The sequence below is a fragment of the Oncorhynchus nerka genome, linkage group LG26, assembly GCF_034236695.1.
Source record: "Oncorhynchus nerka isolate Pitt River linkage group LG26, Oner_Uvic_2.0, whole genome shotgun sequence".
In the NCBI taxonomy this organism is placed as follows: Eukaryota; Metazoa; Chordata; class Actinopteri; order Salmoniformes; family Salmonidae; genus Oncorhynchus; species Oncorhynchus nerka.
This window is the reverse complement of record NC_088421.1, coordinates 14,342,695-14,363,223: the sequence shown is the minus strand read 5'-3', so window position 1 is coordinate 14,363,223 and position 20,529 is coordinate 14,342,695. Positions and strand designations below refer to the sequence as shown.

Here is a 20,529-nt window from a genome sequence, read left to right as displayed (position 1 = left end):
TGAGTCCAAATTTGAGATTTTTGGTTCCAACCGTCGATTCTTTGTGAGATCGCAGAGTAGGTGAACGCATGATCTCCACATTGTGTGGTTCCCTCATGGAGGAGGTGTGATGGTGTTTTGCTGGTGATACTGTCAGGGATTTAATTAGAATTCAAGGCACGCTTAACCAGCATGGCTACCACAGCATTCTGCAGCAATACACCACCACACCTGGTTTCACTTAGTGGGACTATCATGTTTTAAAACAGGACTATGACCCAACACACCTCCAGGCTGTGTAAGGGCTATTAGACCAAGAAGGAGAGTGATGGAGTACTGCATTAGATGACCTGGCCTCCACAATCATCAGACCTCAACCCAATTGAGATGGTTTGGGATGAGTTGGACCACAGAGTGAAGGAAAAGCAGCCAACAAGTGCTCAGCATGTGGAAACTCCTTCAAGACTGTTGGAAAAGCTTTCCTGGTGAAGCTGGTTGAGAGAATGCCAAAAGTGTGCAAAGCTGTCATCAAGGCAAAGGGTGGCTGCTTTGAAGAATCTAAAATCTATTTAGATTTTTTAAACACTTTTTGGTTTCTACATTATTCTATGTGTGTTATTTCATAGTTTCTACAATGTAGAAAATAGTACAAATAAATAAAAACCCTTGAATGAGTAGGTGTCCAAACTTTTGACTGGTACTGTATATATAATATATACACATTTCATTTCAACCTGTAGGACTATGCATAGGGTGAATTCGGGAAAGAGTTGGACATGATATAATCTGGGACAGATTAATCCTGATGCTTTAATTTCTTGGTCTGACAAGAGAACATCTTAAACTATTGTTACTAAAAGCCTGATCAAAATCACCACTTATTTGGTGACATCAGTGAGGGGCAGAGAAAGTTTCAAACAGGAAGCTCACCTCAGGAAGCACATGTTAAAATCAGTGACATAGATTCTCTGTTTTGTTGTTAAATTAGTAAAACTGTCATACATAATGCACTGTGTCAAATGTTGATTTAATGTGAATATTATGTACTGGTGCATCAAAATACATAATGGTGCCAATATCTTTCAATTTTGTAATTGTATTATCTTTCATTTTTGTTGTTGTCCCCATTACCAACCATAGCTAGCTAAAGTAGGACAGAATGGAGTAGGCTTTACTAATGGAGGAAAGATTTACATTAGGGACCGCCTGTATTTAGGTTAGGCTCTGGTTCTTGTAGTACCTATATCCTGTTAATTATGTCTTGTAGTACTGTTATTTGAGTGAATTCAGAAAGCGGAACACGTTTTGCGTTGTCATCTTCTGTAACCTCTTTAGACATCTATACAACATACTGGCCCAACATGATACATTTCTGAAATCCTCAAATGTTTCCTAATCACACAAAATTGAATTGTCGTTGAAGTACAATTAGGTGTCATAGTCGACCAAATGCGAACTAAAAATATGGTCATGCCTCCTGTGAATATGAAATCAACAGTAGTGTTTTTGTGATTAGGAAACATCTGGAGGATTTCAGAAATGTATCATGTGTTGGGCTAATAGGTTGGATAGATGTCGAAAGAGGTTACAGAAGACGGAAATGTAAAGTGTCCCGCTTTTTCCGAATTCACCCTAAATGGTCCTCACATGTCAATGGAAGTCAAGCATGAGACATGCAGTTGTGTTCAGAAGTGTTCAACATTACATTTATTTAATTGTTATTCACATGCAGCTGTAGGCTACACGTGTAGGATCTTAATCTGAGCCAGTTCGCTACAGCAGGAAAATAATCCTGCAGCAACAGGAAATTTAAATTGTGTGTTCGGACTATAATAAAATGACATTTTTGTAGGGGTTGATACATTTTTCGTTAGGGCAAATCTAGTCTGATATTTTAAAGTGGAAATTACAAACTTTAGAAGCCTTTTTAAACATGGAATACACTACAAATTTGCATTTCCTGCTGTGCAGGAATATTCTCAGTAACAGAAGATTGAGCAAATGAAGATCCTACATCTGTACACAGGGACAGACCGATATTGATAGAGTTATGAATCACTAAATGTGGGGTTGTCCTGGGTACCAGGTCAATACTAGTGAGAAACAGGAACAAGGCACAGGTGTATAATCAAAGTTAACATGGCACATCGTTAGTCAAAGACACATGACATGAACAGTATTAATCCAAAGCAGTTTGGATCGTTTTACACATCGTTCTACAACAAAACTCACAAGCAAAAGATAACATTAGGTTAAAGATGCAATGTCTCAAGACATTGCAAAAGTAAAATGGTTAAGAAGCATTTAGTTTATTCCTCCTGGGAAAAAATTAGAACACACACACACATAATACAGACCATATAACAGCCAAGTCTAATCATAATGTACTTACTATTTATAGATTAAATGTATCAATATATGGATTTAACATAATTGTAATTGCTGAACAGTTGGGTTTTAATAATGGTTTAATAACAATTAGGTTTCCTTAAAAATATTTAACGAACCATTGAGAATGCAAAGAAATGCATTGAGAATGCAAAGAAATGTTATACATGTATATCAGCCAGTGGGAATAAAAACCTCCTAGACTACAGGCTCATACAGCTGTATATCCTGAAACCGTTTCATCACAAGAACACCAGACAATGCAACAAGCAGCAGCCATATCTGTTTAGTTGAAGGCACATAGATCTATATGTATGGTGCTACATCTACAGGGAAGTCAGACACTGCAAGTCATAGAACTTGAGCAAGGCAACGACTATATGCCAGGATGACAAGCCACAATATAACTATAGAAACATGCCACATCTACAAATAACACAGTTTGTGCTATACGGTCAGCATAGTGTATTGGCTTGTTGCAGGCTCTATCTTTCTTTGTGTTCAGCTGTTAAGGTGTAAAGCTGGACTATGTCACTAAAAATTCAATCAGCTACATTTGAGATACTGTGCATGTAGCTGTATCTACTAATCTCCTTATTTGAATCCCCAGATTTTCTTCTACAACCCACAAATATACAATTTTGCAAATGAATCTACATACATTTCTAGTACAGGGACAATATATCACATACTTCAGTATAAAAACGAACAAATGTAGATATTCACAAAGCAAAATGAATGAATCCTCAAAACCTTTGAAGACAATTTGAAATTAAATGCCTCAATTTGACTTGTTATGACATAGGAATTCACCATTTCACAAAGCAAAATGAATGAATCCTCAAAACCTTTAAAAATGACTCCATTAAATTGTCATGTTTAAGCACCAAGAAATAAAATGTTAAAAAGTTATTAGTTTAGATGAATACAACAGGAATGGTATTAATGCTCTCTAAAACAATTAGTGTCAAGCAGTAATTTGAGTAGAGTAAACTGAAAGTGAGTGTGCTTCTAGTACTACCATATGATGGTAGTCATACTCAACCACTGGAATCATGCAACGTCCACCACTGCACCACAACCCCATCCAGAATGGACAAACAATTACACACTCCTAAATGTACAGTTGAAGTCTGAAGTTTACTTACACTTAGGTTGGAGTCATTAAAACTCGTTTTTCAACCACTCCACAAATTTCTTGTTAACAAACTACTTTTGGCAAGACGGTTAGGACATCTACTTTGTGCATGACACAAGTCATTGTCATTTTTCCAACAATTGTTTACAGACAGATTATTTCACTTATAATTCACTGTATCACAATTCCAGTGGGTCAGAAATTTACATACACTAAGTTGACTGTGCCTTTAAATAGCTTGGAAAATTAAATAAAATGACATACATGTGGATGTATTTCAAGGCCTACCTTCAAACTCAGTGCCTCTGCTTAACATCATGGGATAATCAAAAGAAATCAGCCAAGACCTCAGAAACAAAATTGTGGACCTCCACAAGTCTGGTTCATCCTTGGGAGCAATTTCCAAACCCCTGAAGGTACCATGTTCATCTGTACAAAGAATAGTACGCAAGAATGAACACCATGGGACCACGGAGTCGTTATAACGCTCAGGAAGGAGACGCATTCTGTCTCCAAGAGATGGATGTACTCGGTGCAAAAAGTGCAAATCAATCCCAGAACAGCAGCAAAGGAACTTTCTCTGCCCCTCACTGATGTCACCAAAAGCATCTATTTCCACAGTAAAACGAGTCCTATATCGACATAACCTGAAAGGCTGTTCAGCAAGGAAGAAGCCACTGCTCCAAAACCGCCATAAAAAAGCCAGACTACAGTTTGCAACCGCACATGGGGACAAATATCGTACTTTTTGGAGAAATGTCCTCTGGTTTGGCCATAATGACCATCGTTATGTTTGGAGGAAAAAGGGGGAGGCTTGCAAGCCGAAGAACACCATCCCAACCGTGAAGCACAGGGTGGCAGCATCATGTTGTGGGGGTGCTTTGTTGCAAGAGGGATTGGTGCGCTTCACAAAATAGATGGCATCATGAGGTAGGAAAATTATGTGGATAAATTGAAGCAACATCTCAGAGACATCAGTGAGGAAGTTAAAGCTTGGTCGCAAATGGGTCTTCCAAATGGACAATGACCCCAAGTATACTTCTAAAGTTGTGACAAAATGGCTTAAGGACAACAAAGTCAAGGTATTGGAGTGGCCACCACAAAGCCCTGACCTCAATGCTATAGAAAATCTGTAGGCAGAACTGAAAAAGCGTGTGCGAGCAAAGGAGTCCTACAAACCTGACTCAGTTACACCAGCTCTGTCAGGAGGAATGGGCCAAAATTCACCCAACTTATTGTGGGAAGCTTGTGGAAGGCTACCCAAAACATTTGAGTTAAACAACTTCTGACCCACTGGGAATGTGATGAAAGAAATAAAAGCTGAAATAAATCACTCTCTACTATTATTCTGACATTTCACATTCTCAAATAAAGTGGTGATCCTAACTGACCTAAGACAGGGCATTTTACTAGAATTAAATGACAGGAACTGAATTTTTTTTTTTTAAATGTATTTGGCCAAGGTGTATGTAAACTTCCGACTTCAACTGAATGTAAAGCAATCTAATTAAGGACTTGTTGTTTTTTAGTTAAGGTATAGTATGGTTTTAGTAAATCCTTGCAGTGACCACCACAAACACATTTTGAATCAATGCCAGTTATGGCATGAATCGATGACTAAAGTAGGAAAGTGGTCTTCTACAAGGCCCAAGGGGACTGGATCATGGGGGAGGGATGGGCTTGGGAGGAGACCAAGTCCCAATTTTTCATCCAGGCTAAATGTGCACTTTCACACTCCCCGTCATGGATTTAAAAGCATTGGATTGGTGTAATTATTGACTGGAGGGAGTTTCCACCATTGTTAAATACATGCGAGAAAGTGAATTGGGACTCAGCCAGAGAGGGAGAACCATTGGGCCCAGAGGTTAGGCGTCAAGTTGCTCATCCTCCATGTGAAGGCTGCTGGGGGGACACAGGAGGGGCTGGCTGGAGCAGTTGGTACTCTGACTCTTCAGGCTCTCTGATGACCCTGTGGACACAAGGAGCATGATCCAATTAAACAAGAGGATCTCTTACACCCGTGAAATAAATCTAAACAGTTGCATACTTATCAATACAAACTTGCTGTCTATTTGCATGATAAACAGTTACAACCTGCAGCAGATTATTAACCAACTGTCCTGAATCGATTGCGACAGATTGCGAGGGATCGGTTTCTCTGAAGCAACGTGACAGAAAAACAGATAGGTAAAGACAGGACAGAGAAGTCCTACATACCACATTTATTCCTCCATACCAATAGAGCAGGCATCAGGACCTAGAGCTGGCCATAGCAAGGCCAGGTATAGGGACAGGGCAGGTAGTAAGGAAACAGAGAAGAACAAACAGCACACAGGTTAGATGAAAAGCTGGGGGACTGAAAGCCTGGGAGAATAAAGAGAAAAATAGCTAAAAGGTGTTATACGTGCAATCAAAAATGTATGTTTACAATTGGTTTGAGCATTAAAGACATGCTCTGGTACTTTGGCAACTAGTAAGTCTTTTTTTAAACCTCCCGTTTTTTATGTGTTAATGTGTAGTTTATGCATAATCTATGAGCAGAACTAGCCAAGAAATCCCTGTTTTCTGGAAGCTGTGCAGTGCCACTTTCCCTCCATTTACCCCCACGTGGGCCAGCCCTCTAGCAATTAAAGTTTCAGCCAATGATCTTCAGCCTGCCAAGGGAGCGACAGCTAGCAACACGCACACAGTAGAGCGAGAGAGAGACATGGTGCACATGTGACATAGTACGCAATTTTCTGGGGCCACTTTTGGCTCCTGGGCCCTACTTTCAGAACTACTGGCTAAAAAGTATATAAAAGAACCAGAGAATATCTTTAATATCCAGACAAACATACACAATCATGCACACGCGCACAGATACACACGGGCCTGGGCCTTGTGTTATTATTAGCTTACCTGGCAGAGACAGGTCCCCTGGCGGGTCACTCTCTGTTTTGGTCAGGCTGCTGTGTTCACTGCTGTAGTCCTGAAGGATCTCTCTCTCTCCTCCAGAGTGCAGCCTGTCCTCTGTACCACCCATGACAGGAGGGAGAGACAAGGTCACAACATGCAACAAGACCTAAATGTCCTTACACGGGTTTGCAATGTAACCTGGTAGGTAATTCAAGTCATTATTTGGAGGGGTCACGTACCCAAACATGTAGACTGGACCGCTAACTACGTGCATTCAGAGCATGACAGAACTCACCATCATCTGGGGAGATGGACTCCGGTACATCCTCGGCTGCAGTGGCCTCGGTGGGAGCAGGGCTGCTGGAGAGCAGTGTGTGAGGCTGGGCGTCCGACATCTCAGACAGCTTCTCCTCATCCTCTTCCTGGATAGGTGATGAGGGCGACCTCAGGGTGCTGCGGGGGTCAAACACTTACAATGAGGTGACATTGGTAAACAAAAAAACATTTACAACCGACGTGAAGCTTTATAATAAACAGACTGTACTCTGTACTGTTGTCCTAGTAATTTTATTTTCTGCAGGTTGGCAAGGCTCAGCAATGTCAACTGGATGGATTGCCAAGGACATGCCGTCTAATCAGTTTGTAGCATGGCGCTGGATACAGGAGAAGACCTCTAGCAGCAGCTCATCACAACATAAGGTGACTATTTTTTTCAGACTCTGGGCCAGCTGTTACACAAACTGATGAGCAATCAATCCAGAGTCAAAACCAATGTCAACAAGCAAATCCATCCAGGGCAGTTAATCTGTCAGGGCTATTAACTCAATACTAAAACTAAATAATTCAAAATGGCATATGCTCCAAGTTAGAGGCTGTTCAAACCAAATGGTAATGTAATGGTGTGAAAAATTACAGTAGAAGGCAGCTGGACTGTAGAGAGCAGCACTGGAACACTTTAGCCCACTTCAGTTTCTCCCCCTTCTTCCTAAAGTGTGCATTGGTTCACCCTACGTCAAAAGATTTCAAAGCTTTGGATTGGTTTAAATATTCGCTGGAGGGAGGTTCCACCATCTTCCCTTATACCTGTCCATTCTTTTTAAATCCATGAGGGGGAGTGTAGTGTACACTTCAGGGAGATGGTTCATCTCAGATGGAGGAGAATGTGATCTGGGCTTGTTACTACCCTTGTGTCCCAGGATTACCTGTCAGGTGACTTGCTGACTTTGCCCTTCTGCAGGCCCCCGTCACCGGAGTGTTCTGGGGAGCCCAGCGGCCGGCCCTCCCCTACCAGGCTCCCAGAGAAGTTAATATCATCGTAGAGGGGGGCGGGGGGGATGGAGGGGGACACAGAGTGCAGGCCGTTCAGGGCCTCCAGCAGAGAGATGGGCTCAAAGCCTGGGGGAACCGAGTCTGAGCTCTGGAGAGACGCACACACAGAAAGACTGCTCATATCTTCACTAGTCATTCACAGTCATTTATTAAAGGCTTTGTAATTGCATAGTGATGGAGTTGAGTTATGTTAAATACAAGTAGAATAAGAAACCATCCTTGACACCAATGATGCCATGTGTGTATTAACAACAAATGCCTGGGTCGTGTGCGCCGTACCGAGTGCTCATCATGGTCCATGGTCTGAGCCAGTACAGGGCTGAAAGAGACAGGGGACAGTGGCCCAGGCTTCTTCCTCACAGCTCTGATCTGCAGCAAGGCTCGGAAGGCTGGGGAGAGAAAGAGACCAAACACTGGTTACACTACACACTGTCAAATGTGACTGCATCTTCACTAAAATGTAAACTTCACAACATTTTCCTTAAATCAGCTCAGTCCCCACAGGGCATTCATCTCTACGTCTATTTGGCGTCTCTCTCGCTGAGTTCTGAAACATGGCAGTCGGGCAGGTCTATTTCCTATTAGCGAAGGCATCCCATTTGGAAGCCTATTGGAAACAAACCAGCGTCGCTCCTTACGCAGTCTGCAGATAGGACAGTTGTTGGCCTGGTAACGCAGGGTGTCAGCACAGGAGTTGCAGAGACACAAGTGTCTGCAGGGCAGGATGATGGTGTCTCGGAGGTCTGACAGACAAACAACACACTCATTGCTGTTGTCACTGTTCTCATCCTCCGACGGCTGCAGAGAACCAAAAAACATTTGTTAGAGTGATGAACATGTAGAAAGAAATAGACTAACCAACGGTCTGAAAACCTACAGCATAATGAGCCACATTTCTGGTTTACATTTCTGAAAGAGTCAGGTGTGGTTACACCTCTATAATGTAAAAATGTGCTGCTTTCCAACAGCCTTTGTAAATTCATGTTAAATAAATCTACTGTATGCATCTACAAAAGGTGTTCCTGGTGAGTTCTAGAATAACAACCTTGGTCTCTTGGTTGTTTTTGTTCTCAATTCCATAGATCTCCTGCAGCAGGTAGCTCACACGATCCACCTATAACAGAGAGCACACATGGTAGCAACACGTGGCCAAGGACAGAGAACGATGGGAGGAACACATTGTAGCCTTTATGTCCCATAGGACATAAAGAGGAAGTAAGCACACATGCTAACAAATGTATGTGTTGTAAATGAGCATGTTCTTGTTATTCAGGCATTTTGTATTTTGAATAATCTACTAATATAATAGAGAAGACACGGAGTAACTTGTGTTAACTTACAATTTGCTTCTGCTTCAGAGGCTTGACGGAGAAACTGCCATCCACATGCTTGAAAGGATGAAATTGTGTTTACTTCACATATTTCATAATGTGTGAAAACAGAACTTCATGACATCAGACGCGGGATGCAAATTTGAGTCAAATTCAAACACTGTCCTCTTCTACTGAATCATCACAATGAGTTACTTACTCTCTCAAAGGCTGCCAGCAGCACATGTGCATGTCCAAAGCAATCTGGAAAAGGACAAACACTAATTTATAAGGGATTACTGTACTCTGTGCATACAGAATGTCTCATCTAGCACCTGCTATTGTGGTACAGCGGAGAAACAGTTGCCAACTAAGTTTGTTATTAGGTCAGCCTTGAGGTGATATGGAGCGAAGAACATTAACATCAGCGTCAACCGTTTGGACCACCTACCATCCCCTTCATCCACTACAGCTTGGATCACCATGGGGAAAACACCCCGGTCCAGGTCAAAGTTCAGCTGTAAAGATAAAATAAATGGTGACAACAGATGAGTTTATCAACTGTCAGCTGGTGACATCACTCAACAGGATTAATTGCTGCTGCCCAGATATACTCACATCCTCCTCCTTCCAGTCGGTGAAATCGATTTTGAAAGAAGGCAGGGAGAAATGTTGGCTCACACCCCTCTTATAGTGTACAGTCTCAGAAACCAGGGCTGGGCCCTTTGGGTTGTACCTACACAGAACAGAAACAGTGAAGTCAATATATTATCAATACAAAACTATCAACGTTAATTTAGTATACTGGAAATATAAGATGTTCTTTTTCAGATCTCTTGTTGAAAGCTCTTTCTTCGACCACAAATAATGAAAAACAGCATTAGGCCTAACTCAAATCCATTTCTGAAATTTCCCTCTTAAATTTGTCAATGGAAAATCTCAATAAAAAACATGCAAAAAAGCTGAAAAACACATCCACCCACTCACATAATGACCTCAGCATAAACTACTATATTAATTCCTTCTTCAGACAACATGCGTATCCATGGAGACAGGTGGTTGCTAAGGACCCATTGTATCTCTCCCAGTACATTGGCCACTACCATAAGATGTTCTTATACAATGAGTCTTTAAAGTGAATAAATCAATTTCACATCTTCAGAAACGGATAAAAGGCATGGATTTCATTTCAAATGAGAAATGTAAAACGCTGGACTGTATTTAGTTATATATTTGGGAGCAAGAGACAGTGGAAGAAAATATGTATTTCTAATTAGTGAATGACTAAAATAGCATATTGATGCTAAGCATCGTCTATCATGTAAATGAAAAGGTTTCTGAATCAGACTCTTACATACATTGCCATCCCATTGGTGAATTCCTCAAAAGCTTGGCAATACAGGGTGATAGCCACACGAGCATCAGCGTCAAATGTGAACTCCACACCATACAGAACCTTTGGCTTCCCTCCTTCCTCTACTGGAGCATCAGTGTCATCTTTGTATCTAGTAGTCAAGCAGAAAAACAAAACAATGTTAAGCTAGCTTTCTCAAGTGGCCATTTTCAAAATTACATAACTTTGAAAATGAAGCTATGAGTAAGTTAACAACAACAACAAAAAGAATCGCTCATGCACCACACTTATGAAAGCATGTCAATATCAAATGAAAGGTAGGCAGTGAATAGATGTTAAGCTAAGCTCAATCAGCCAGGATTCTTGAACCTGAATCACTTGACAATGAAAACCACTAAGAAAAATAAATGAGGAAAGGTTAGTCTGAAGACTACTTGCTGTAGAATCTGATGATGTTTTTCCTCACCTGACCAAGCGCAGGGAGTCCTTTCTGATATTGACCAGACTTCTCAGGGTCTTCACAGGCTCATGAGGTGCCGGGGTCACGTACGGAAACTAAGCAAAGGTGAGACACGACAACTAGTCTAAGAAAAGAACAGCCCAATGCAGATAAACTTCAAATGCTTTAGCCTAACCAATAACATGGGGGATGTGAATCAAGGACTACTCCTGAACTTCCACTTCAACTAATATGCTGTACATGTTACTTATCTGTCAGCAACTTGCAAAATGAAAAACTTAACATAGATAAGAACCTTTGCCAATGTATAGCGCACTTGTTTGTCCTTACTTGTACAGGCCTATTTCCAAGGAAGTTCAGATCCATGTTTTCTCCAAATAGGTAACCCTCTGGATGGGGAGTGTCAAATTTCTCCCCTCCCATGAAAAAATGGCTGGCAAAGTAATTCCCTTAAAAGAAAATAGAAGTATGTGACTGGATTTAGAACCAGGATAAAATCAGGATGGAAGGCCTATCTTTAAATCAGGACAAGATCAGTGTACCGATGCACAACTCTGCCTCATCAAATAAACATCTCACCACGACTGAATATCATACAATTAACCATTTATAGCGTTCACGTGTAACGTTAGGCCTATAATGTTGGGAGCTTCTGATATCAGTTTAGCTAACGTTAGCTATAGCTCGAGTTTTAGGGTTTCAATCCAAATTAATAGCTATATTTACCCGATTTCGGTGGAAATCTGTATGCAGAATTCGCCTGGATATCAATATCCTCAACGCCAGCGATTCTCCGACTAAGAATCGACCCCATCTTTCCTTGTTGTTGCTAGCTAGCTAATTAGCTACAGAATTAGCTAACTACTAACCCCAACGCTAGTGTATTTATCGTCCAAGGGACCGTTTTGTAACAAGTTTTAGACTTTCTTCGGTATTACACAGCGACTTATATATTCAACTGTGTACCTGTCAAGAATAACGATAGAACCAAGGATAACTTGGTGTCCGCTAAAGAAAATAAACACAAGTTTCTAGCCAAAAGCCTTCTGATGTGTGATACGTCAAACTACATGGTGTTAGGGACTTGTAGTTCTTTCTGTCACCGACCTACTGATCGCCCCTCCCCATCGCTCTGATTTGCGCTCTCGTGCTACCGATCAAAGGGGCGCTCAGGACATTGAACATAGTTCAGACAGTAAATATTTGGGTTTTCACTGCGGACTGTGCTGTCTCCATGGTCGATGAGAGGAAAGGGTAGTGCAAGGGAGAATAACCTCAAGGACTGAGCACCAACCCAAGGGGAAAGGTTTAGAATAGCCCGCTTCTGCAAATATGGATGATCTAAAGCACCAAGTTATGATAAATCAGTTCGTCCTGACTGCTGGATGCGCCGCAGACCAAGCGAAACAGCTTCTACAAGCGGCACATTGGCAGTTCGAGGTATGGGAACCTTTTCTTGACAATGGTCTGAGTTTGGTGCATGGAAGATAGATCAGTTACAGAGATCAGTCTGTGTCTGTTTCTCGGAGTCATTAATTAAATACATATAATTAATACAGTAATGCCAATCATTTGTCAAATAATCTGGTTATCTTTACAACACCCCAGTAGGGTAATGCTATTATGCAATGAAAATGTAGCTAACTATGGTATTCAGCAGCCTAATGGCACAATGTAACATTTTCACAGGAGATAGTATAATATCGATTTAGGTTGTATCTGTCTGCAATAGGCATATGTGCAATGCACACTGGACTGGTGCTTACTGACATATATTTTATTTTCAATAGACTGCATTAAGTGCCTTTTTTCAAGAAACCAATATTCCATACAGTCACCATCATCAAATGGTAAGTATAGAAAACCTACAGTATTATTGATAACAATGAATGATTGATGTATTATTATTATTATTATTACATTATGATGATGATTATTGCAACATCTATGATTATATTTATATTCATTCACTTGCCGTCCATGTCCGCCATACTGTACCGAAACACAAGCATGACAAAAATAAACACACATTGGCCACGTTGTTCATAGTGCCTTGTCATGTACTGTAGCATATTACTTACTGTGTTATTTCACATGAACGGTGACATGATAGGCTACTATGTTTCTAGTACTTATAGTCGTCAAATGAAGTCATGTGAGTTATGGATGATCTGTACTGCTACTATACTTTTTCTTGAATTGAAGTCTTGAAAATGTGTCTTGTGGGGGAGGGTGATTTCAGCAAAAGTGAACATTGTTTTAGTAAAAAAAAAAAAAAAAAGGTTATAAAATAAAGTGATTTAAGTGCTACAGCACTTATGATGCTGTACATACTATACAAAACATACATACGCTGTATTTTAATTTAAAATTATTACTGAAAATGAATGGCAGTGTTAAAATCTTGACACATGTATAACAGCACATTAGCACAGTTTAATCTAGACCATTTGTCATATAGATTGTCAATTTGGCCGATAGATTTCCTCCTTTCAAAACAACATCTGGCTTCATGAGCAATAAGATATCAGCTTATTTAAGTCTAGAACCTTACCTCTCATAACCTACCACTGGGTCTGCCATTTCCCAGTGATCTCATTCGGCTTCTATTTTCATTTTCAAACTGATGAAAATAAACAGGATGTGGGCAGACATTAGATTAGATAAGAAGCAGTGACATCGGCAATACATCTGGCGTGGTCTGTTTACATTAGGGGTTGGCTGTCAGGCGTGGCATAAGGTTAAGTTGAGCCCCTTTCATTGACAAATGGTTGTCAGGTTAACTACGGTGCAGTATGTGCCCACTGTGTCCTTAAACAGACCAGTGCAGAAAGGCCAGGCGTAGGAGAGGCCCAATGCACATGTAACATGATGTGGAGACATTTCAAGCTGGGGAGTGAGGTTACGAAACTAACTCTGTTACATCCAAGGCTATTAAAAGTAATGTTTTTGAAAGTGCTGTAGGTTATTGTTGCTGTTGTCAGTAGGGGTTGTATTGCTATGAAGAGCACTGTGACTTTGTTTTAAAATGACACTTCTGTCACTTGAACAAGTTGACATGACAAACCAGCATCTGTATATTAATCTATCCCTGGCTGTATAATAAAAAACAAGGGACTGTGTTTGGTTAATTATTGACTCACTCTATGGTTGCTCATTGACCTGTTTGTGTTGGAGGTTGGTGAGATTGATTTGTTGATACAGAAAACAGTCATGTAAACTGTGTATCATGTGATGTTTGAATTTCCTTTCTTTGATCTCGTTGAACAGTTGACCACATACATGGAGACAGACAACGTGTAGGGTGACTGTGAGTTAGTGAAACTGCTCTGGAAAAGGTTGCAGCCTCACGAAAGACAGATTACCCATGATGCCCTCAACAATTTTATCTTGTAGATCACACAATGGAGGTCAGTGTTGAAACTCAACGTGCTTATGGGATGTTACATCCACAGATGATTACATCCCTCATGATTAAAATGCACATAGGGGTTTTTAAGTAAAGCAGGCTAATAAGGCAAAGGCTGGTGGCAATATTGTAGACGTGTGGCTTATCACAATGTCCCAGTCAATGTCTAGGATGCCAGGAGGTCTGTGGCAGTCATGAATCGAGTCAGTTAAAGAGTCTTCATAACATCGTCCAAAAGAAACAACTTTTGTAAACTGTACTACTACCCTTGTTATTACTATTTGGGATGGCTATTAGACGTTTAGTGTCTACATTTAGATGTGCTCTGATGCTTGTTTACAAGCCCTTTGAACAATGACAGAGTAGACTGCCTGTTGTACAATAGCACATTGTGTTTTAATATGGACAATGCTGGTTGGCAGGATGCAGGGCTTTAGTACAGGGTACAGTTTGCCATTGTTTATTCTGAGGCACAAATATGGCAAACTGACAATAAACAATAGGAAAAGGGATGAGAAAGACCACACTCTCTAAAACAAGCTCTCATGTACTGTTTCCCTGGCTGCAGCTGCTATGACAGGATCCATCCCTATCAAACAGGACTGTTTCTATAGCAACTTTGCAGCTCCAGATGAGAAAATGCACGGTCGGTCTCCTGTGTGTTTATGTGTACAGAGCCAGCTGATCTGACTGAGCAGCTGCCACACACTGAGGCCCACACCCCGTGTGTCCACATAGCCAACCCCTTCAACACCCTTCTCCCTATACACTGCTGACCTCTTTCAATGTAAAGCAGTGGAAACTCCCACACAGGCCAGGCTGTCTTGTTATTGTGATCAAATAGTGGAAGTACTTTGTATTATATGTGTTTTTCAGCTGTACAGTTTTAACCGTTTTGTAAACCGATACAGAATTTTTTTTAAAAGTTCAAAATCATATCTTAGGTCATGGTTTTGTTGCCGCCATGTGTGTCAATTGACAGGAAGTCTGATATGATCACTTACAATTTATTGCTACAATTTATTGCTGCAATTTATTGCAGTGTTATCGACTGAAGCAAATGTAGGCTACCAGTGATCTGCAAAAGGACATTTCTGAAGCAGCCAGCCTTATGCTAGTATGGCTGCTGCTGACCCGTTTTTTGTACAAAGACATGCTTGTCCTGAACTGAGCAATGCACACACCAGCTTCACTGTGCATCATAAGTGATTACGTTGAATAAAGGCATGTCTCGTTCCTATCGAAGCAGGTCAACGCTAATGCCTGTGGGAAATCCAATGTTTGTTAATTCATTCACTCATTCATTCTTACTGCACCATAGAAACCTTAGAAATACATGTGGGTGGGATACTCCACTAATGTTCTTATCAAGTAATAAGGATTTCTTTATTAGCCTGTGGTGATCTTTTTCTTCTTGTACGTATTTCAGCTCTCATTAACAAAATGTAGTTAAATTGTCTGACAATCCTCCTACAGAAATATGTTTACCGCAGTCCAAACTTATTCTGAAGGCAAGCATGTGCCTTGGGGGTGGGGGGGGTATCTGTTTCCTCTAGTTCCACTACATATCACATGACTGTTTTGAGATATTGCATAATCTATTATGTGGTGGATATCCTGTCCACACAATGAGAAAACAGACATTCTGGTAGCCTTCAGATGGTTGGGGTGAATCCTAACACAGGTTGCTTTGACCTTTTATGTCCCGGAAGGTACGATTCCTTTGGACCCTCTTAGGTTCTTGCTCATGGAATGATGTTTGTTTTGGCTGACTGGTAATGTGTTTGGCAGTCACAGAGCAGTCTCCTGAGGCCTGCGCTCTGTAGTGTCAGCTGAGAGGGCAGACTCAGGGCAGGATGTAGAATTTGGTGGAAAGACAAAGGGTCAGTCTGAGGAAGTTGGGCTTCGAAGGGAAAATATTTTTCCTTTTTTGCTTCCACAACTATTATGATGTAGGCACTTCTAAGGACCAGTTGAGGGAGGACATAAGTGTCAAGATGGCAAATCAAACCAAGCATGTCAATTAGAACTGGAGACAATGCGCCAGTAATTACAAAAGTCAGTAGTGAAATATGCAATCATAAATGCGTACAGATTTATGTTCTCTTATTAATGGTTCTCTCCTTTCTCCACAGATGCACACTCCAGCCAACACACCAGCAACACCTCCCAACTTCCCAGACGCCCTGGCCATGTTCTCTTATTAATGGTTCTCTCCTTTCTCCACAGATGCACACTCCAGCCAACACACCAGCAACACCTCCCAACTTCCCAGACGCCCTGGCCATGTTCTCTTATTAATGGTTCTCTCCTTTCTCCACAGATGCACACTCCAGCCAACACACCAGCAACACCTCCCAACTTCCCAGACGCCCTGGCCATGTTCTCCCGCCTCAAGGCCTCAGAGAGCTTCAACGCCAGCAGTCCCATAGCCTCCATGGCGACCTCTCCTCCTCAGGTCAACTGGGCCATGGGCCCTTCTGCCCCAGGTCAGACCCAGCAGGGCCTGTGGACTTCTGGGCAGCTGCCCTCTCAGGTGCCTCCCCGAGGGTGGCCCCAAGCCGTCACTCAGCAGGCATCCAGTGAACAGGCCAGCGTCACCATGGAGGCAGAGAGATGAGAGCACTGCAGGGGCCTCGCGATAACAAGAGGAACCAATATCGGGCAGTCCTCTTTGAGTTGTCTGTAAGGGAAAGCAGAAAACCAAGCGATGTTGTGGACATGCACTGAGGACAGAAAGGAGGAATTATGAGCATACAGCTGATGAACATTCACATGACGCCACATTGTAAAGTCTGCAGACAATTTTAGCTAGGCATACGTTTCATTTTTTTCCATTGATCTGAAACCAGAGACAAAGATGGACTTGTATGACTAGTGCCGAAGAAGGGTCTTCTTGTTGTACACACCGATGTGTATGACAGTGTCATCATCTTTCCTTTGTCTTTCTGGAGTGGTGTCAATGGACTGGATGCCTTTGATACTGGGGGTGCACTGCATAAATAACACCATTCTTCTTGATTTTTTTAGCCAGTGTAAGTGTCTGAATATCATGTGTTCTAGTATTCTAATGTGCTTAGAAACCAACTTGGATCTGCTTTTTCAAACATTGGGTAATGACATTGACTGTCCCACTCACACAATCAAGGAACACCAGCTATCCAACTATGTTTAATAAGCAACTTTACAAACTGCTCCTCTTTATGTCTTATGTCTGCATTGAATGCTAAAGGATGTTATACTTCAATCATTGTTCAGTGTTTTTTGTATGATTTTGTTTTCAGCAACTAGTGTCAGAGGATAAGTGAGATAAAGGTTTCTGTCAGAGTGAGACATCTTGCTTGATATTCCAGCTGTGCACCATCTCTAAGTAGCACACAGATACTTTTTGACACAGTGTTGTCGTTGCTTAAGATGGAAATCAGCATATTAGGGGAAAATAATAAAGAGGGAAAATATATTTTTAAAAATAATATAGATATATTTGGTGATGCTGTCTCAGGAACTCTCGGCTCAAAAATGTTTCGTCTAGGCACCTGATCATCTTTTTTATTTTGTACAATGGAATGAAAATTGCAATTGAAAGGAACTGATAAATTCAGGGAAGGCCCCATCCAAAACGTTTTATATTCTACGATCTGTTAATCTGATAATCACACTGTAGTTTTGCTTTGCACATCGGTTGCGTGAACACACGCCTGTTCCTCGATGTTTTCCATGAGACAGCTACCACAACAATTTTGTGGATTACCAGACAATTGACTTAATTATTTTGTGTTTCTGAATAAATATTGTATGTATTACACTGCATTAGATCTTGGAGTCTGACTATGTATCAAATGGACATGGGGCTCTAATGGAACTATAACCCACAACACCCTGTGTTCTTTTAGTATTTTCCAGATGGCAGTTTATTTCTCAGCGGATGTTGAATCCAGTGAGTTGGTATGACGCAATCTTCAGTCACACACATCACATCAAGGAGAGATGCACTGTTTAAAAACCAGGGGAAATGTGAAATGGTCTAAACAGATGAATGTTTGGCCTTCCCTCTCCATCCTTGGATTGATGAAAAACCTCAGAGCAGACTGAGGAGGAGATGTTGAGTCAGATACTGCTTATCCCTCACTACAAGGACAAGCAGAGACCAAACAGTGCTATGTTATGGCCACTTCCTTGTCTATGTGGTACAGATTTGATTTTGTATGACAAACATTTTCACCCCACTGTACTTCCCCCCCATCTGCTTAGGAAATCAGCTCTCCCCATTTGATAGACGTTGTCTTCATTCATGTCATCCCCTGTGTATGCTATTCAACTTCTCTCTATTTTGATTTGAGTGGTTTTGTATCCTTGCAAAATCTCCACTTAACTCTTGAAGATCGTCATCAGTTCTGTGAGCGTGGTTATGCTCCAACAGTCATAGCACATAGCGACATGGATTCAAACATTTACCAGAGCCTAGTTGGACTGTGCACCTATCAACCTCAAACAATTATTGTTCTTCTGCTCACATGGTGAACCTCCCTGTATTCTGTAGCTGGACAGGCCTTAGTCTGGTACATTGTATAATGTCATGCTGACAGACTGATCGATCTGATCTGTCTGTTCTGAGTTGACAATGAAAGGTGAGTGGCCCCTGAGCAGTCCACCCATCCTCATAACTCCTCAAAACTTATGGGATTGGTGAGTTGTGTTGGTGTTTGTTTACACTGCAAATTGCTGCACTGTAAAACTGTAAGCAGGCTAGCACAAGATTTCCCTGCTGCGCAGAGCCTGGAAGTACTGTAAGCGCAAGCTAGTTTGAGCCAAACTAAGACATGATGGTTTGGGTATACATACTGGAGATGTACTTTTAGCCTGAAATAGAATAGAGGAAATGGTGAGAGCATGCGCCAGGGGAGATCAGCAATGTGACTTGCTTTTGCCCCAAAATGTGGAGAACACTCAGGCATGCAAACATGAACAACGGCTGCTCTCATAATGCAGAACCCCCTCCTGTTCTTTCTTTCTTTCTCTCCCTCTTTTTCTATTTCTACCCCCCACTCTCTATCTCTCAGTCACCCCACATAACCAGCAGTAATGAGAGGTGGGTTGTGTGTCTCTTCTGACTATGACTATCCTTGTTTCACCTCCACTTCCCTGGCAGCAGCAGTGGGTCTCCTTTAGACCCATCCTGCTGGACCCAGTCCCCCTCCCTATCCCCGTCACCTCGCTGGCTGTGTGTGTTTCTGTTTGCAGGGCGTGACATGAATACCAGGCAGCTGCCAGGTTGGCCATGGATGATAGTGGAGCTGCCAGGAACACAAGACGAGATGGAGGAGCAGAGGTACATGGCTGAAATTCCTACAATACACTGCCCCACTCTCTGCTACTCCGTACTACTCACATTCCAACCCACCACATCCATGACCATTAGGCTGACTTCATATTTTTTACATGGATTGCATGCAATGTTTATGAAACTTATGCATTGTAGGTGTGTTCAAGATATAACACAATAGAAGTGCTCCAGCTATTGTACTGATGGGAAATGGTTCCAATATACAGAAATGATACACTCCATCTCCAGAACATTGTGGGTTAGCCTATACAATAACAAGATAGCTATTGTTTATGTCAGGGTCATTGTTTGGATAGACTGTGTCGCAGTATGCAATCTCAGATAAGACATGTTTCTGGACAACTTGTGAGAAGCTGACGTGATTGCTGAGATAAAAACCTACTCGAGAGTAAGCCTGGAGTGAACCCTCAAAAGCAGGAAGTGGGTGAAAGGTGATGGGGACAAAGTGGACACAGCAGCACATGATAGAAGAAAGGGAGAGGGAGGTAGAGATTACAGCAACGAGGACGAAGAAAAGAGCTGTTTATCACTTGTAAGCCTCTCTGCTACTATGGCATTAACATGTCGCATTTAGCCTACTGCCTAAAGGGAATGATCATATTGACACACATACACCATGAGCATCTATCGTTTCTGCTGTGGGACTGCTCTTCACATCTCACTTGTGTGCTCGTGCAATAACTTGTGTGCTCGTGCAAATGGGAGGAATAGGACTGTTCAACTCTCAAAGGATGGGGAGGAGACACTTCTTTCCACCATGACTGCCACCCTCTCCCTCTCTCTTGCTCCCCCCCCATTGTTACATAAGAGCACTGCAGTGTGCCTCGTCTCTCATTACACAGACTGATCTGAGAACAGAAACGTAGTGTTCCAGTGAAACAAAACAGACACAGGGACACAGGTAGAGAGAAATGTCCTTTCAT

At 41.7% G+C, this 20,529-nt stretch overlaps 2 protein-coding genes across 4 annotated transcripts; one reads left to right on the top strand and one right to left on the bottom strand.

Annotated features, from left to right (window-relative positions):
- Positions 1–1,658: 1,658 nt before the first annotated feature.
- Positions 1,659–11,935, bottom strand: LOC115110348 (E3 ubiquitin-protein ligase MGRN1-like). Of its 2 annotated transcripts, XM_029635929.2 has the most exons (16): positions 11,580–11,935; positions 11,184–11,302; positions 10,860–10,948; positions 10,398–10,544; positions 9,658–9,775; positions 9,491–9,557; positions 9,260–9,303; positions 9,070–9,117; positions 8,775–8,843; positions 8,368–8,527; positions 8,009–8,118; positions 7,603–7,817; positions 6,696–6,853; positions 6,404–6,514; positions 5,723–5,768; positions 5,387–5,474 (listed from the first exon to the last, which is right to left on the bottom strand). In XM_029635929.2, exons 1-15 carry the CDS (start codon positions 11,665–11,667, stop codon positions 5,728–5,730), a joined length of 1,584 nt encoding a protein of 527 aa, XP_029491789.1. In that variant the 5' UTR covers positions 11,668–11,935; the 3' UTR covers positions 5,387–5,474; positions 5,723–5,727. The 2 variants fall into 2 exon arrangements, with proteins under 2 accessions (XP_029491788.1, XP_029491789.1); XM_029635928.2 differs by lacking the exon at positions 5,723–5,768 and having other exon boundaries at positions 1,659–5,474; positions 11,580–11,934.
- Positions 11,936–12,015: 80 nt separating this feature from the next.
- Positions 12,016–18,072, top strand: LOC115110350 (UBA-like domain-containing protein 1). Of its 2 annotated transcripts, none has more exons than XM_029635932.2 (3): positions 12,016–12,293; positions 12,644–12,703; positions 16,586–18,072. In XM_029635932.2, the coding sequence occupies exons 1-3, from the start codon at positions 12,186–12,188 to the stop codon at positions 16,880–16,882; spliced, it is 465 nt and encodes a 154-aa protein (XP_029491792.1). In that variant the 5' UTR covers positions 12,016–12,185; the 3' UTR covers positions 16,883–18,072. The 2 variants fall into 2 exon arrangements, with proteins under 2 accessions (XP_029491792.1, XP_029491791.1); XM_029635931.2 differs by having other exon boundaries at positions 12,017–12,293; positions 16,398–18,072.
- Positions 18,073–20,529: the final 2,457 nt, after the last annotated feature.

What these genes read in the sequence shown, in the direction of transcription:
- LOC115110348 (XM_029635928.2), bottom strand. Translation starts at nt 11,667, where the DNA reads ATGGGGTCGATTCTTAGTCGGAGAATCGCTGGCGTTGAGGATATTGAT. An exon ending in TGTAGTGGATGAAGGGGATG is followed by an intron (nt 9,304 to 9,490) that starts GTAGGTGGTCCA and finishes GTCCTTTTCCAG; the next exon opens with ATTGCTTTGGACATGCACAT. An exon ending in AGGGGACCTGTCTCTGCCAG is followed by an intron (nt 5,475 to 6,403) that starts GTAAGCTAATAA and finishes TTGTGTCCACAG; the next exon opens with GGTCATCAGAGAGCCTGAAG.
- LOC115110350 (XM_029635931.2), top strand. Translation starts at nt 12,239, where the DNA reads ATGCGCCGCAGACCAAGCGAAACAGCTTCTACAAGCGGCACATTGGCA. An exon ending in CGGCACATTGGCAGTTCGAG is followed by an intron (nt 12,294 to 12,643) that starts GTATGGGAACCT and finishes TATTTTCAATAG; the next exon opens with ACTGCATTAAGTGCCTTTTT. An exon ending in ACAGTCACCATCATCAAATG is followed by an intron (nt 12,704 to 16,397) that starts GTAAGTATAGAA and finishes CTTTCTCCACAG; the next exon opens with ATGCACACTCCAGCCAACAC.